The sequence below is a fragment of the Triticum dicoccoides genome, chromosome 1B (assembly GCF_002162155.2).
Source record: "Triticum dicoccoides isolate Atlit2015 ecotype Zavitan chromosome 1B, WEW_v2.0, whole genome shotgun sequence".
Taxonomy (NCBI): Eukaryota; Viridiplantae; Streptophyta; class Magnoliopsida; order Poales; family Poaceae; genus Triticum; species Triticum dicoccoides.
In genome coordinates this window covers 162855205-162869249 of record NC_041381.1, presented here as the reverse complement: position 1 = coordinate 162869249, position 14045 = coordinate 162855205, and the positions used below count along the sequence as shown (strand labels likewise).

The 14045-nt window shown below is 41.3% G+C and overlaps 1 protein-coding gene across 4 annotated transcripts in view; it reads right to left on the bottom strand.

The window, feature by feature from the left end:
- Positions 1–11922: 11922 nt before the first annotated feature.
- The window catches only part of LOC119325706 (putative F-box protein At3g10240), a 34015-nt gene continuing 31892 nt past the window's right edge, over positions 11923–14045 (bottom strand). For all 4 annotated transcript variants that reach the window (XM_037599435.1, XM_037599425.1, XM_037599451.1 and 1 more), the window contains one exon: positions 11923–13342. In XM_037599435.1, the coding sequence (XP_037455332.1) occupies positions 12242–13342 (1101 nt within the window). In that variant the 3' untranslated portion in view covers positions 11923–12241. The remainder of the gene's footprint in view (positions 13343–14045) is intronic.

Below are 14045 nucleotides of genomic sequence, written 5' to 3'. Positions count from 1 at the left end.
ATCACTGCACCTATTGTTCAGCCACCTGATTGGAATTTACCTTTTGAAATTATGTGTGATGCTAGTGATTATGCTGTAGGTGTTGTTCTAGGGCAAAGAGTTGATAAGAAATTGAATGTTATCCAGTATGCCAGTAAGACTCTTGATACTGCCCAGAGAAATTATGCTACTACTGAAAAAGAATTCTTAGCAGTTGTGTTTGCATGTGATAAGTTTAGACCTTATATTGTTGATTCCAAAGTTACTATTCACACTGATCATGCTGCTATTAAATATCTTATGGAAAAGAAAGATTCTAAGCCTAGACTTATTAGATGGGTTCTCTTGCTCCAAGAATTTGATTTGCATATTATTGATAGAAAGGGAGCTGAGAACCCCGTTGCAGACAACTTGTCTAGGTTAGAGAATGTTCTTGATGACCCACTGCCTATTGATGATAGCTTTCCTGATGAACAATTAGTGGTCTTTAATGCTTCTCATACTGCTCCTTGGTATGCTGATTATGCTAATTATATTGTTGCTAAATTTATACCACCTAGTTTCACATACCAGCAAAAGAAAAGGTTCTTTTATGATTTAAGACATTACTTCTGGGATGACCCACACCTTTATAAAGAAGGAGTAGATGGTGTTATTAGACGTTGTGTACCTGAGCATGAACAGGAACAGATCCTATGGAAGTGTCACTCTGAATCATATGGAGGACACCACGCTGGAGATAGAACTGCACATAAGGTATTGCAATCTGGTTTTTATTGGCCTACTCTCTTCAAAGATGCTCGTAAGTTTGTCTTGTCTTGTGATGAATGTCAAAGAATTGGTAATATTAGTAGACATCAAGAAATGCCTATGAATTACTCCCTTGTTATTGAACCGTTTGATGTTTGGGGCTTTGATTATATGGGACCTTTTCCTGCCTCTAATGGTTATACACATATTTTAGATGATGTTGATTACGTTACTAAGTGGGTAGAAGCTATTCCAACTAGTAGTGTTGATCATAACACTTCTATTAAAATGCTTAAAGAAGTTATTTTTCTGAGGTTTGGAGTCTCTAGATATCTTATGATTGATGGTGGTTCACATTTTATTCATGGTGCTTTCTGTAAGATGCTTGCTAAGTATGATGTTAATCATAGAATCACATCTCCTTATCACCCGCAGTCTAGTGGTCAAGTAGAGTTGAGCAATAGAGAGCTCAAATTATTTTTGCAAAAGACTGTGAATAGATCTAGAAAGAATTGGTCCAAAAAAATTGATGATGCATTATGGGCCTATAGAACTGCATACAAAAATCCTATGGGCATGTCTCCATATAAGATGGTTTATGGAAAAGCTTGTCATTTACCTCTAGAACTTGAACATAAAGCATATTGGGCTATCAAAGAGCTCAACTATGACTTCAAACTTGCCGGTGAGAAGAGGTTGTTTGATATTAGCTCACTTGATGAATGGAGAACCCAAGCCTATGAGAATGCCAAGCTATTCAAAGAAAAAGTCAAACGCTGGCATGGCAAAAGGATACAAAAGCGTGAGTTTAACGTAGGTGATTATGTGTTATTATTCAACTCTCCTTTAAGAGTTTTTGCAGGAAAACTTCTCTCTAAATGGGAAGGTCCTTACGTTATCGTGGAGGTCTATCGTTCGGGTGCCATAAAAATCAACAACTTCGAAGGCACAAGTCCCAGGGTGGTGAACGGTCAAAGGATTAAACATTATATCTCAGGTAATCCTATCAATGTTGAAACTAATATTATTGAAACCATAACCCCGGAGGAATACATAAGGGACAATTTCCAGAATGTTCCAGACTCCGAAAAGGAATAGGTATGTGGTACGGTAAGTAAATCGACTCCAAAAAAATTCTAATGGCAATTTTTATCAGTTTTGGAATATTTAAGAATTTTAGGAAGAAATAAGTAGTACGGGAAGGACATGAAGCTTCCACGACGGTGGAGGGCACGCCCCCCTGTCTCGTGGCCACCTCGTGTGCCTCCCCGACTCCGTTTTCTTGCACGTTACGTATTTTGGTCGGTAAAAATTCATTATATAAACTCCCGAAGGTTTTGACCACCGTATCACGCAAATATCCTCTGTTTTTGTTCGAGTTGTTTTCTGTTACAGATCTAGAGCATCATGGCATCTCCAAGCGCTCCCAAGGACAAGTTTTTTGAGAGGGTTATCAACCCCTATCTCGCGGAGGTGCTGCAACACCCTCAAACCATTGACATGCGTGAGGGGGTGCTGCACATTCTCGATGTGGAGGGACCAAGGCGTACCGGAAGCGTGGAGACAAAGCTCGAAGCCGTGGAGAAGCAAGTCTTGAAGTGCCAAGGGATGGTGGAGCGTGGACTCAATGCCAACCAGATGAGGATCACAGAGTTCACCAACAACCACAAGCTAGATGCCAAAGTCATTGGGGAAACCATCTTCAAGCTTCAAGAGAAAATCGAGCACCTCCAAGCCCAGATCTATGACCTGCAAAACCAGAACTATGAGTATGAATATAGATTCAAGAGGATGAGTTTGGCTGCAGATTTAAGGATCCGATAGACTTGATCATCCTTCTATGATGGTGAGCCTATGCCTTGGAAGATGGACGACAAGCCTACATCATCAACAACTCCTACTTCACCACCTCCGAGGACAGAATTACATGGGTATGGGCACTCCCCTTGGCAATTGCCAAGCTTGGGGGAGGTTCCCCGATATAGTATCACCATCACACTCTTATCTTTACTGTTTTATTTAGTTCGATCCTTTTAGTAGTATCTTGATCTAGTAGATTGAAGTTTTAGTATCAAGTAGTTTTGAGTTTTGCTTTGTGATCTCTTTATGTATTCGAGTCCGTGAGCTATCTATAATAAAGATTAGTGGTGAGTCAAGGGCTTTGCTATCTTGCTTTGATCTTGAGAAAGTAGAAAGAATAAAAGAGTTCATATTGATCTTATGGATAGTAATGACTTCACACATAGAAAGTATGAGGCATAAAAGTTGTTGAGAGTTGATAAACGTAGTTTTGGTCATCGTTGCAATTAATAGGAAGTAATAAGGAAAGAGAGGTTTCACATACAAATATATTATCTTGGACATCTTTTATGATTGTGAAGCACTCATTAAGTATGACATGTTAAAAGAGTTGATGTTGGACAAGGAAGACAATGTAATGGTTTATGTTTTCTCACATCTCAGTTAAAGTATATTGTCATTGACCTTCCAAACATGTTGAGCTTGACTTTCCCCCTCATGCTAGCCAAATTCCTTGCACCAAGTAGAGATACTACTTGTGCTTCCAAATATCCTTAAACCCAGTTTTGCCATGAGAGTCCACCATACCTACCTATGGATTGAGTAAGATCCTTCAAGTAAGTTGTCATGTTGCAGGCAATAAAAAAATTGCCCTCTAAATATGTATGACTTAGTAGTGCAGAGAAAATAAGCTTTATATGATCTTGTTGTGGAAGCAATAAAAGCGACGGACTGCATAATAAAGGTCCACATACAAGTGGCAATATAAAGTGATGTTATTTTGCATTAAGATTTCATGCATCCAACCCTAAAAGCACATGACAACCTCTGCTTCCCTTTGCGAAGGGCCTATCTTTTACTTTATATTTTTTACTTTATGCTTGAGTCAAGGCGATCTTCACCTTTCCCTTTTTCATTTTATCCTTTGGCAAGTTCCTCGTGTTTGAAAGATCATGATATATATATCCAATTGGATGTAAGTTAGCATGGATTATTATTGTTGACATCACCTAAAGGTAAATAATTGGGAGGCAACACAATAAGCCCCTATCTTTCTCAGTGTCCGGTTGAAACTCTATAACCACAAATACCGCGTGAGTGTTAGCAATTGTAGAAGGCTACATGATAGTTGAGTGTGTGGACTTGCTGAAAAGCTCTATTCTTGACTCTTTCTGATGTTATGTTAAATTGCAATTGCTTCAATGACTGAGATTACAGTTTGCTAGCTCCCAATGAAGTTTCTGAACCATGCTTGACATTGTGAATTGATCGTTACTTGAGCATAAGAAATCATATGATAAAATCTATTTATGTTGCTGTTATAAGAATGATCATGATGCCCTCATGTCCGTATTTTATTTTTATCGACACCTCTATCTCTAAACATGTGGACCTATTTCTCAATATCGGCTTCCGCTTGAGAACAAGCGAGGTCTAAGCTTGGGGGAGTTGATACATCCATTTTGCATCATGCTTTTATATCAATATTTATTGCATTATGGGCTGTTATTACACATTATATCTCAATATTTATGGCTATTCTTTCTTATTTTACAAGGTTTACCATGAAGAGGGGGAATGTCGGCAGCTGGAATTCTGGCTGGAAAGGAGCAAACATTGGAAACCTATTCTGCACTGCTCCAAAAATCCTGAAACTCCACGGAACTTATTTTTGGAATTAATAAGAATTATTGAACGGAAGAAACACCTGAGGGGGCCCACACCCTGGCCAGGAGGGTGGGGGGCGCCCCCACCCCTATAGGGCACGCCCCTGTCTCCTGGGCCCCCTGGTGGCCCTTCGGTGTCCATCTTCTACTATATGAAGGCTTTTACCCTGGAAAAAATCGTGGGCAAGCTTACTGGACGAAACTCCGCCGCCACGAGGCGGAACCTTGGCGGAACCAATCTAGAGCTCCGGCAGAGCTGTTCTACCGGGGACACTTCCCTCCGGGAGGGGGAAATCATCACCATCACCATCACCAACGATCCTCTCATCGGGAGGGGGTCAATCTCCATCAACATCTTCACCAGCACCATCTCCTATCAAAACCCTAGTTCATCTCTTGTATCCAATCTTGTATCCAAACCACAAATTGGTACCTGTGGGTTGCTAGTAGTGTTGATTACTCCTTGTAGTTGATGCTAATTGATTTACTTGGTGGAAGATCATATGTTCAGATCCTTAATGCATATTATTACTCCTTTGATTATGAACATGAATATGCTTTGTGAGTAGTTACGTTTGTTCCTGAGGACATGGGTGAAGTCTTGCTATTAGGTATTCGTTCGATATTTTGATGAGATGTATGTTGTCTTTCCTCTAGTGGTGTTATGTGAACGTCGACTACATGACACTTCACCATTATTTGGGCCTAGAGGAAGGCATTGGAAAGTAATAAGTAGATGATGGGTTGCTAGAGTGACAGAAGCTTAAACCCTAGTTTATGCGTTGCTTCGTAAGGGGTTGATTTGGATCCATATGTTTAATGATGTGGTTAGGTTTACCTTAATACTTCTTTTGTAGTTGCGGATGCTTGCAATAGGGGTTAATCATAAGTGGGATGCTTGTCCAAGTAAGGGCAGTACCCAAGCACCGGTCCACCCACATATCAAATTATCAAAGTATTGAACGCGAATCATATGAGCGTGATGAAAACTAGCTTGACAATAATTCCCATGTGTCCTCGGGAGCTCTTTTCTCATTATAAGAAATTTTCCAGGCTTATCCTTTGCTACAAAAGGGATTGGGCCACCTTGCTACACTTTATTTACTTTCATTGCTTGTTACCCGTTACAATTTATCTTATCACAAAACTATCTGTTACCTACAATTTCAGTGCTTGTAGAGAAAACCTTACTGAAAACCGCTTATCATTTTCTTCTGCTCCTCGTTGGGTTCGACACTCTTACTTATCGAAAGGACTACGATAGATCCCCTACACTTGTGGGTCATCAGGTATAAGGCAAGGGGATCCCCTCTCCCCATATCTTTTCCTTCTTTGTGCAGAAGGCCTTTCTAGTTTATTGAAGTATGAAGAAGAAGTTGGTGGCATAGAAGCAGTTAGAGTGTGCAGAAATGCACCGTCGGTATCACACCTACTTTTTGCTGACGATTCTCTAATTCTTATGACCGCAGATGTTTTAAATGCAGCTTCCTTACAACATGTTCTGGAAACCGACTGCCAAAGTTCGGGACAGTTGGTGAGTTTATCAAAATCTAGTGTGTGTTTTAGTCCTAATACTCCTGCAGCTTCAAGAGCTGAAATTTGCCAAGAACTGAATATTGATACAGAAGCACTCTCTGATAAATATCTTGGGTTGCCTGCTATGGTGGGAGCAGACAGGAGTGACTGTTTTAAACACTTTGTTGAAAGAATCAGAGAGAGGCTCAAAGGGTGGATGGAAAAGATCCTCTCAATTGGTGGCAAGGAAATCCTTATTAAGGCGACGGCACAAGCCATCCCAGTATTTGCCATGTTTGTGTTCAGTATACCTAAGGGAATTTGCAAAGAGATCATAGATTTAATATCCCAATATTGGTGGGGAGATGATAAGGAACACAAAAGAATGCATTGGTTTTCTTGGTGGAAACTTTGCTGCCCTAAAAGTGATGGTGAGATGGGCTTTAGAGACCTATACTCCTTCAACCTGGCAATGTTATCAAAACAATGTTGGAGACTGATCACTCAACCGGATTCATTGTGTGCTAGAATTTTGAAAGCAAAATACTATCCAAATTGTACCCTTCTACAAGCCACTTTAAAAAATGGTTCATCTTTTACTTGGTAGAGCATCATGAAGGGCCTAGAGACTTTCAAATTGGGATATATTTGGAGAATTGGCACAGGTGAAAATGTAAGCATTTGGTCTGACCCATGGATCCTTGCCAGTCCGGATAGAAAGGTGATATCTATACGAGGTCAATCCATCCTTACTTCTGTTGCAGAGCTCATCGATCCAATTTCTGGCACCTGCGATGAAGATATCCTCCATTCAAATCTTAGTCCGGTTGATGTTAACATGGTTCTGCAAATACCGTTGAACACCAACTCCTTTGAGGATTTTATTGCATGGCAACCAGATCGAGGAGGGAGTTTTTCTATCCGAACATCATACAAAGTTCAATGGATTCGATCTTTTGGGCCCCATGCAACTGCCCTGGCATAGCCGGGCAGATCGTGCGCCTCGGCAGTATGGAGTATCTTATGGAAGCTACCGATGCCACGTAAAATTTAGATCTTTTGTTGGAGAACTCTTCATGGAATCCTGCCGCTGAAGTCAATACTCACTAATAGACACATCGGGTCAGTAGGTTTATGCCCTATCTGCCATAGAGAAGCTGAGGATATTAAGCATCTAATCTTCGATTGCTTTCATGCAAGAGAACTCTGGAATCGATTGGGCATCATGGATATTGTTAAGGAGGCAATGGCGCTAGACCGATCTGGTTCAGTCGTCCTTGAAAATCTTTTCTTAGCTGATCCGAGACCACTGCCATTGAAACCAAATCTGGACATCAAACAAGTTTTAGCGGTGGGAAGTTGGTATCTATGGTGGATCCGTCGGCAATATACCCATAATGGTACACCTCCACCGATATTTAAATGGCCTCTATCGGTTCTTGCTATTACCAATAATTTTCACCAGGCTAATGAGAAGAGAAGGAGTATTCCTGAGGAGAGATGGGCCAGACCAGATATCAAATTCATTAAGTTGAATGTGGATGCAGCTTACTATATAGATGAAGGTGTGGGCGCGACAGCTGCAGTGATTAGGGATGAGAAGGGAATTTTCTTGGCGGCAAAATGCATTTTCATTCCCCATGAAGCTAGTGTAGTTTCCACCGAGGCAAGGGCAATGAAAGATGGTTTAGCCTTTGCAAATTCCTTGGGCTTTCCTCGGGTTGAAGCAGAATCGGATTCCTCAATTGTGATTGAATCATGTGCGGGTCAAACGACATGGTGGAATGAAGCAGCAGCAACTTTCGCCGAATGTGTGGATCTATCTTCGTTGATCGGGAAGGTCAGTTTTACAATGTTCACGCTCTTCTAACCAAGCAGCGCATGTGCTAGCTAAGTTTAGTTACTGTAATCAGTTTTCTTCTAGTTGGACGGACGAGCTCTCGGACTGTCTCGTTTCCGTACTTGTGGATGATGTTATTCCTTCTTTTAATCAATAAAGCTAGCCATGATGGCCTTCCCTTCAAAAAAAGTAAGGTTCTCATTTCACCTGTCTTTTCACCACCCATTTGTCCAACCTTTTATGTATATGATAATCAATTACCTTTATTGACTTACCTTCTGAACCAATTTTACTTTAATTTACTTACCAAACTTCTAATCAATATAAAAGGTAATTTACAGTCAGAATTTGATGAACATTTATTTACACAATCTTATTATTATTAACAGGTAAATCACAAGCTAACGTACTACAACATTTATATCCCGTTGCAACGCACGGGTACCGTTCTAGTTAAGTACTTAAGAACGTAAAGTTGACATTTCATGTTTCTTTCCACCATCCCTTCGTCCAATCTTCCATGTATATGATAATCAATAATCTTAATTACTTACCTTCTGAACAAATTTCACTTTAATTTACTTACCAAACTTCTAATCAAAATAAAAGATAATTCACGGTCAGAATTTAATAAACATTTATTTGTACAATCACATTATTATTGACAGGTAAAACACAAACTAATGTACTAAAATACTAATTTTTCGTTGCAGCACGGGCATTGTTCTAGTAAACCAAAAAAGGGCAACATTTCCTATCGGGTGCCTTAAGCGCCCGTTTCTTTGGGGTTTTTTGGGGGAAGCGCATGTTTCTTCGTTTTCGGCAAACTCGCGCACAAACTCCGCCCTGGGCTTGGCCCATTTTTTTTGCATTCTAGAAACATCAAAAATAGTAGTGTGTGGGATTCGAACGAGGTTCCAATGGGGAGAGCAGACAAGCGCTCCTTGGGGAGCATCCCAACGATCACTTGGGGTGGGCTAAGAGCGCGTCACTTTGCACGCTCTTAGCCGTCATCATGTGTCGCGCTCTAGACACTCCCTCGCATTTTTAATATATTTCCGCACTCGTTTTTGACTTTTTGGACGGCTTTCTTCTGTTTTTTGGCTTTTGGGTCTTCCACCGCCCTTTCTAAGCTCTTGGGCGAAAAAATGGAAAAAAAATTACTTTTCGCAAGAAAAACACATTTTTTTTGCTTCTACGAGAGGCGTGAATTTGCTTTCGCGAGAGGCACGGCCTCTCGAAAATGAAAAAAAACATGGTTTTCTTTTTTTTTCCTTTTGCTTTCGCGAGATGCATGGTTTTGCTTCCGCGAGAGGCATGGATTTGCTTTCGTGAGAGGCACGACCATACGTCTCGGAAACGGAAAAATATGTTTTCTATTTTTTTTCTTCCGTAAAGGCATGATTTTGCTTCCGCGAGAGGCATGCTCGTGCCTCTCGGCAAAAAAACATGTTTTTTTCCTGCCGTGAGATGTACGATTTTGCTTCTGTAGGAGGCACGGTTTTGCTTCCGCGAGAGGCATGGCCGTGCCTCTCAAAAACGGAAAAAACATGTTTTCTATTGTTTTTTTCTTCCGTGAGAGGCACGGTTTTTGCTTCTGCCCGTGCCTCTCGGAAAAGGCTTTCAGAAAGGGAAAAAAGCGTGTTTTCAGTTTGGTTTTTTTCATCTGGTTTTTTATCCGGTTCTTTCATGAAAAAAAAAGTTCAACAAAACCTATCAACATGGATCTAGTTTTGAAGGTCTGGATACAAGGAATCCAACGGTAAAAACGGTTCAAGATTTGGATGTATGATTTAAGAGATAAAACATTCTGAATAAACTAATCCATATAAAAAAAATCATATTTCGCAACCTGGCGAGGTGAAAATGATCTTTGAAAGCAGTACTTCTCAATTAATGATCTCATCTAATGGTGCCTTCAGCGCCGATTCGTGGTTCCGGCGCCCACATAGAAAGTTGATTGATCCGGCCCATTAAGCATGAGCGCTCCATCGTTACTCCTCTCACTCGCTCGGGTCGCTCTTTGCTAAATCCCATGTCGCTAGTTGCCACACCTCAAAGAAAAAAAGTCGCTAGTTGCCATTTCTAAAAGAAAAGGTAGCCACTCCCTCCGTTTCATAGTGTAAAATGTTTTTTGACAGAACAAGTAGTAGTTGACTGTTCACCGTAATCATGCACAACTGACCATGTTGTTTGGCTATTAACTTTTATAAAAAAGTTCACAAAATGTTAAAAAAATTCTTAAATTCAAAAGGATTTTGAAAATTCAAAAAAAATGATCGAATTTGAAAAAATTGTCACAAATCTGAATAGAGTTCAATGATTTTGAAAAAACTCACGAATTTCTAAAAATAACTGGTCTTTTGAAGAACGTTCATTGACTTGAAAGAACAGTTCACGAATTTCAAAAAAAATCATCAATTTGAAAAATAAAGTTCATCAATTTTAGAAAAAAAGTTCGTCGATTAGAAACATTCACCATTTTCACAAAAAAATAATAAAATTTGAAAAAAGTTCATCAATTAAAAAAAATCACAAATTCAAAAAAAGTCATCAATTTTTTTCAAAAATGTTCTCGTATTTCAAAGAATATCATCAGTTTTGGAAAGCTATGTGAGTACATCGATGTGGATACCGTGTTCAAATGCATTGCTCTATTTCGCCTACACCGACAAGTTACTAGAGACAAAAGAAGAAGATGAAGATACCGTGTTCCAGCATCTACTTGTCGCGGCAGACAGGTATAACATGGAGAGGCTGAAGCTGGTTTGCGAGGAAAAGCTATGTGAGTACATCGATGTGGGCATAGTTGCAACCATCCTGGCTCTCGCTGATCAGCACCACTGTGTTGGGCTGAAGAAGGCATGCTTTGATTTCCTCAGCTCCCCTGCAAACTGGAGGGCAGTTGTGGCCACTGACAGCTTCCAGCATGTGTATGTGAGCTGCCCTTTTGTTGTGATGAAGCTGATTGCCATGCCCTCGGCAGAGTGATGCCTAGTATTTTGGCAATGGTAACAGTTCATGGTTTCTACTCCCTCCGTTTCAAAATAGATGACTCAACTTTGTATTGAAGTTAGTATAAAGTTGAGTCATCTATTTTAGAACGGAGGGAGTAGATCTTTAACATTAGTAGATATTTTAGTTGCAATGGGTACTTGCCTGGTTTCCAGACTTTGTGACAGTATCAGGTGGTTCTGTTGTTTTATGAATGCCTATGTGCTTGCTTTATATGGAGGAGATGCAAAAGTAGCATCACTTTGTTTATTTATTTTGCCTTGGTAGTCCATTGCATTTCTCCAGGCTTACCAGGCAATTGGCTCTGGTTATTTTGTTTCCTTAGAATGCTTCCGGTTAGTAAAGCAAGGCGCCCCTGCTCTTTAATTCCTTATTAGGAGATGTCAAAATAGTTTCATCTATGTTTTGATGTTTGTTAACTGGATCAATACTACTCTGTTATTTCTCTGCCAAAGAAAGATATAGTTTCCGCTTAATTATGGACAATACTTAGAGGCTTTCCATGTTGTAATCCTCACTGGTATCTGATTGGAAGGAACCGGGAGTTCGGGATGCAACGGCGTTTTGGGCTTGAAAACAAGAAAGAGACACCTTGGTGACTATATAGTTCTTGGCTTATTTTCTCTGTCAGTGGCCATCCTCTAGATAGTCTCTCAGGCTCACGCTTATATATACAGGTAAAGAAAACTGTCGCTGGAACCAAGACTTGACAATCGCAATGCTCAGGTTTATGATGGGAAAATGCATGCCTTGACTGATCAAAACCTTTGGTGATCACATTTCACTGAAGGAAAATGTCGTCTTCTTGGACAAACAGTTATAATCTCAGACAATATGCAAATAATTCAATTTGCATGTTTAGGAACTCACTGCACAATTTTGGAAAAAGATGAGAAAAATCTGTAAACTAACATCACAGTAAACAAAATCGCAAGATGCTCAAAAATAGATTTAGTCAGACAGCATAGTCAGAATTCAAATAGGAGAATGGTCACACAGAGAGGGTCATGTTATTCTCCTCCCCTCGAAAAATCCTCTTCCCCTAATGAAGTGAAATAAAATGGAAGAATAATAAACGTACAAGAGATAGGCATCTCCAGTCTTTAACATGTGCATAAGAACAAGGCGATATCAATATTCAGAACTGAAGGGTAACAAGTTGTCCATAAAAGATAAATGTACTTGCAAGTTGCAACAAGAGATAAGCATCTCCAATCTTAAACGGAAAATAAAGAGGTGAAAATCCAACCAATTTCAAAAATAGATAATATACCCTCACAGTTACCCCATACCAAGAGCTAACAGGTGACCATAATGATTAGCACTAGAGGCAGCCGATATATCAAATACCTAGACTCATTCATACAACTAAGCATTAGCCACTGAAAGCTGTTGCTAGGTGTTGCATATTCTCCATGGCTGAATTCTATGAAGACAATATATAGTTCCACCAAGGTCAGTGACCATCTGACGGCCATTCCGCAAAACATGGAACATAAGGTATAGCACCATAGAATGTTTCGTGAGTGCCGATAACATGCACTTTCTTGCTGTCCATATCATATGAGATAGCCTTCCCCCTCCGGTCGGTAAGGAAAATCAAATCACAATCTGGATGGATTGCTAAGGGCTCCACATATTTGTAACGATCCCTTCCAAACAGTTCTGAAATGTTAACAGTATCCTTCAAGGCCCACTTTGCACCACCATAATCCTCAAGAGCCCAAACTAAAAGTTGGCAAACATCAACATTATCATTTATACACCAAGCATACAATCGTCCCTGAGACTGTCCAATGAACGGATAATCAGAGCTGTCTCGCATGTTGCCTGGAATATCAATTTGCCCCCAAACCTTCCCCTCTGTGTCTACTGTGATTATTGAATATTCAGTGGTCATCAAATGCAAAGTACCATTCAGGAACACAGGAAGACCAATAGGAGTCTTATCAATCCAACCACTCTCCACCGTAGTCCATCGTCCAGTGTCTGATGAGTAGATTATCACTTCTGTGAAATCCCAAGTGTGTGTGAATACCATGAAACGGGAGGGGACGGCTGGATCGAAACACAAATATTCTTCGACTTCTTCTTCGTCTTCATCTTGCAATTGTATAGGATTAGGAGGCAGCTCGGCCCACTTCTTGGTCGCAGGATTGCACACGACAAGATTGTACTCATCTTCCTCAAAACAATATGATTCCCAGTATTTGCAGAGAACAAGGCCACCGCAGCAATGCTGGGGGATGAGAAGTTTAAAGCTCTCGCGCAAGAAAGAGAGAAAAGGGTCGACCAGGGGTTGGCCTCTTCCGGACAAGTTAATGAAACAGGGGCGCATGCCATAGTTGCGGAGGAAGAAACCTGCCATGGTCTGGGGTGACCTCTTGCGGATGTCGGGGTCGGAGCAGAGGGCAAGCCACGGCTTGGACACGCACTTGAAGCGGCAGAGTGACTTGTAAGGCACCCGGGACAGAATCTCGATAAGGGGGCCCTCAGGAAGGCTCCCAGCAGGGTGTTTCTCGTGCTCCTGCCCCTGCTTGTGCTTCTTCTTCTTCTTCTACAAATAATAGAGACTGACGTTTAGATTCCTGATTCCCTTTACCGGAAAAGGCTTTCGCCCCGCTTTAGATATAAAGCAACAACCAACATACCAATTGATACAAACCACAACACAACACACCCACACCCACACTCACCCAAGGCCAGATACATAGGTGCCAAAGAATCTCAACAACAACACCCCACACAACTCGAAGCAGACTACAGATTGACAGTGAGCATCACTAAGGAGCCGCCGGAGCCCTTCCCGGAGAAACCATGAAGAGGTGAAGTTGAATGTCGACAAACCGTGAGCTCCAAGATGGTGCCTTCAGGAAGGACACGACACCGAAGCGCCGCCACCACCCGATCCAATGGTCCAGATTTTTATGCGAAGCACGGCGACGGGAAAGGAGTAACCACAACGGAGACTTCAGGAAAATGGCGACGTCCACGGGCGCCGCCTCCGTCACCCTGGCAAGCATACTCCGCCTTCACCGCCACAGAACGTCAAAACACCAGCCACCACGCTCCCACCACTTGGGCCGCCGCCCAGGGAACAAGACGCCCCATGGGTCCTCCATGGCTGCCAACGATGTGCCGATTGACAAACTCTGACCGCCGACAAAGCAGCCAGCGGCCAGAACGACCAGATCGATCGAGGAGCCACCAAGTCGGAGAAGAGGTGAAGTGGGAGCGGACCACGTCGACGACCGGCACCC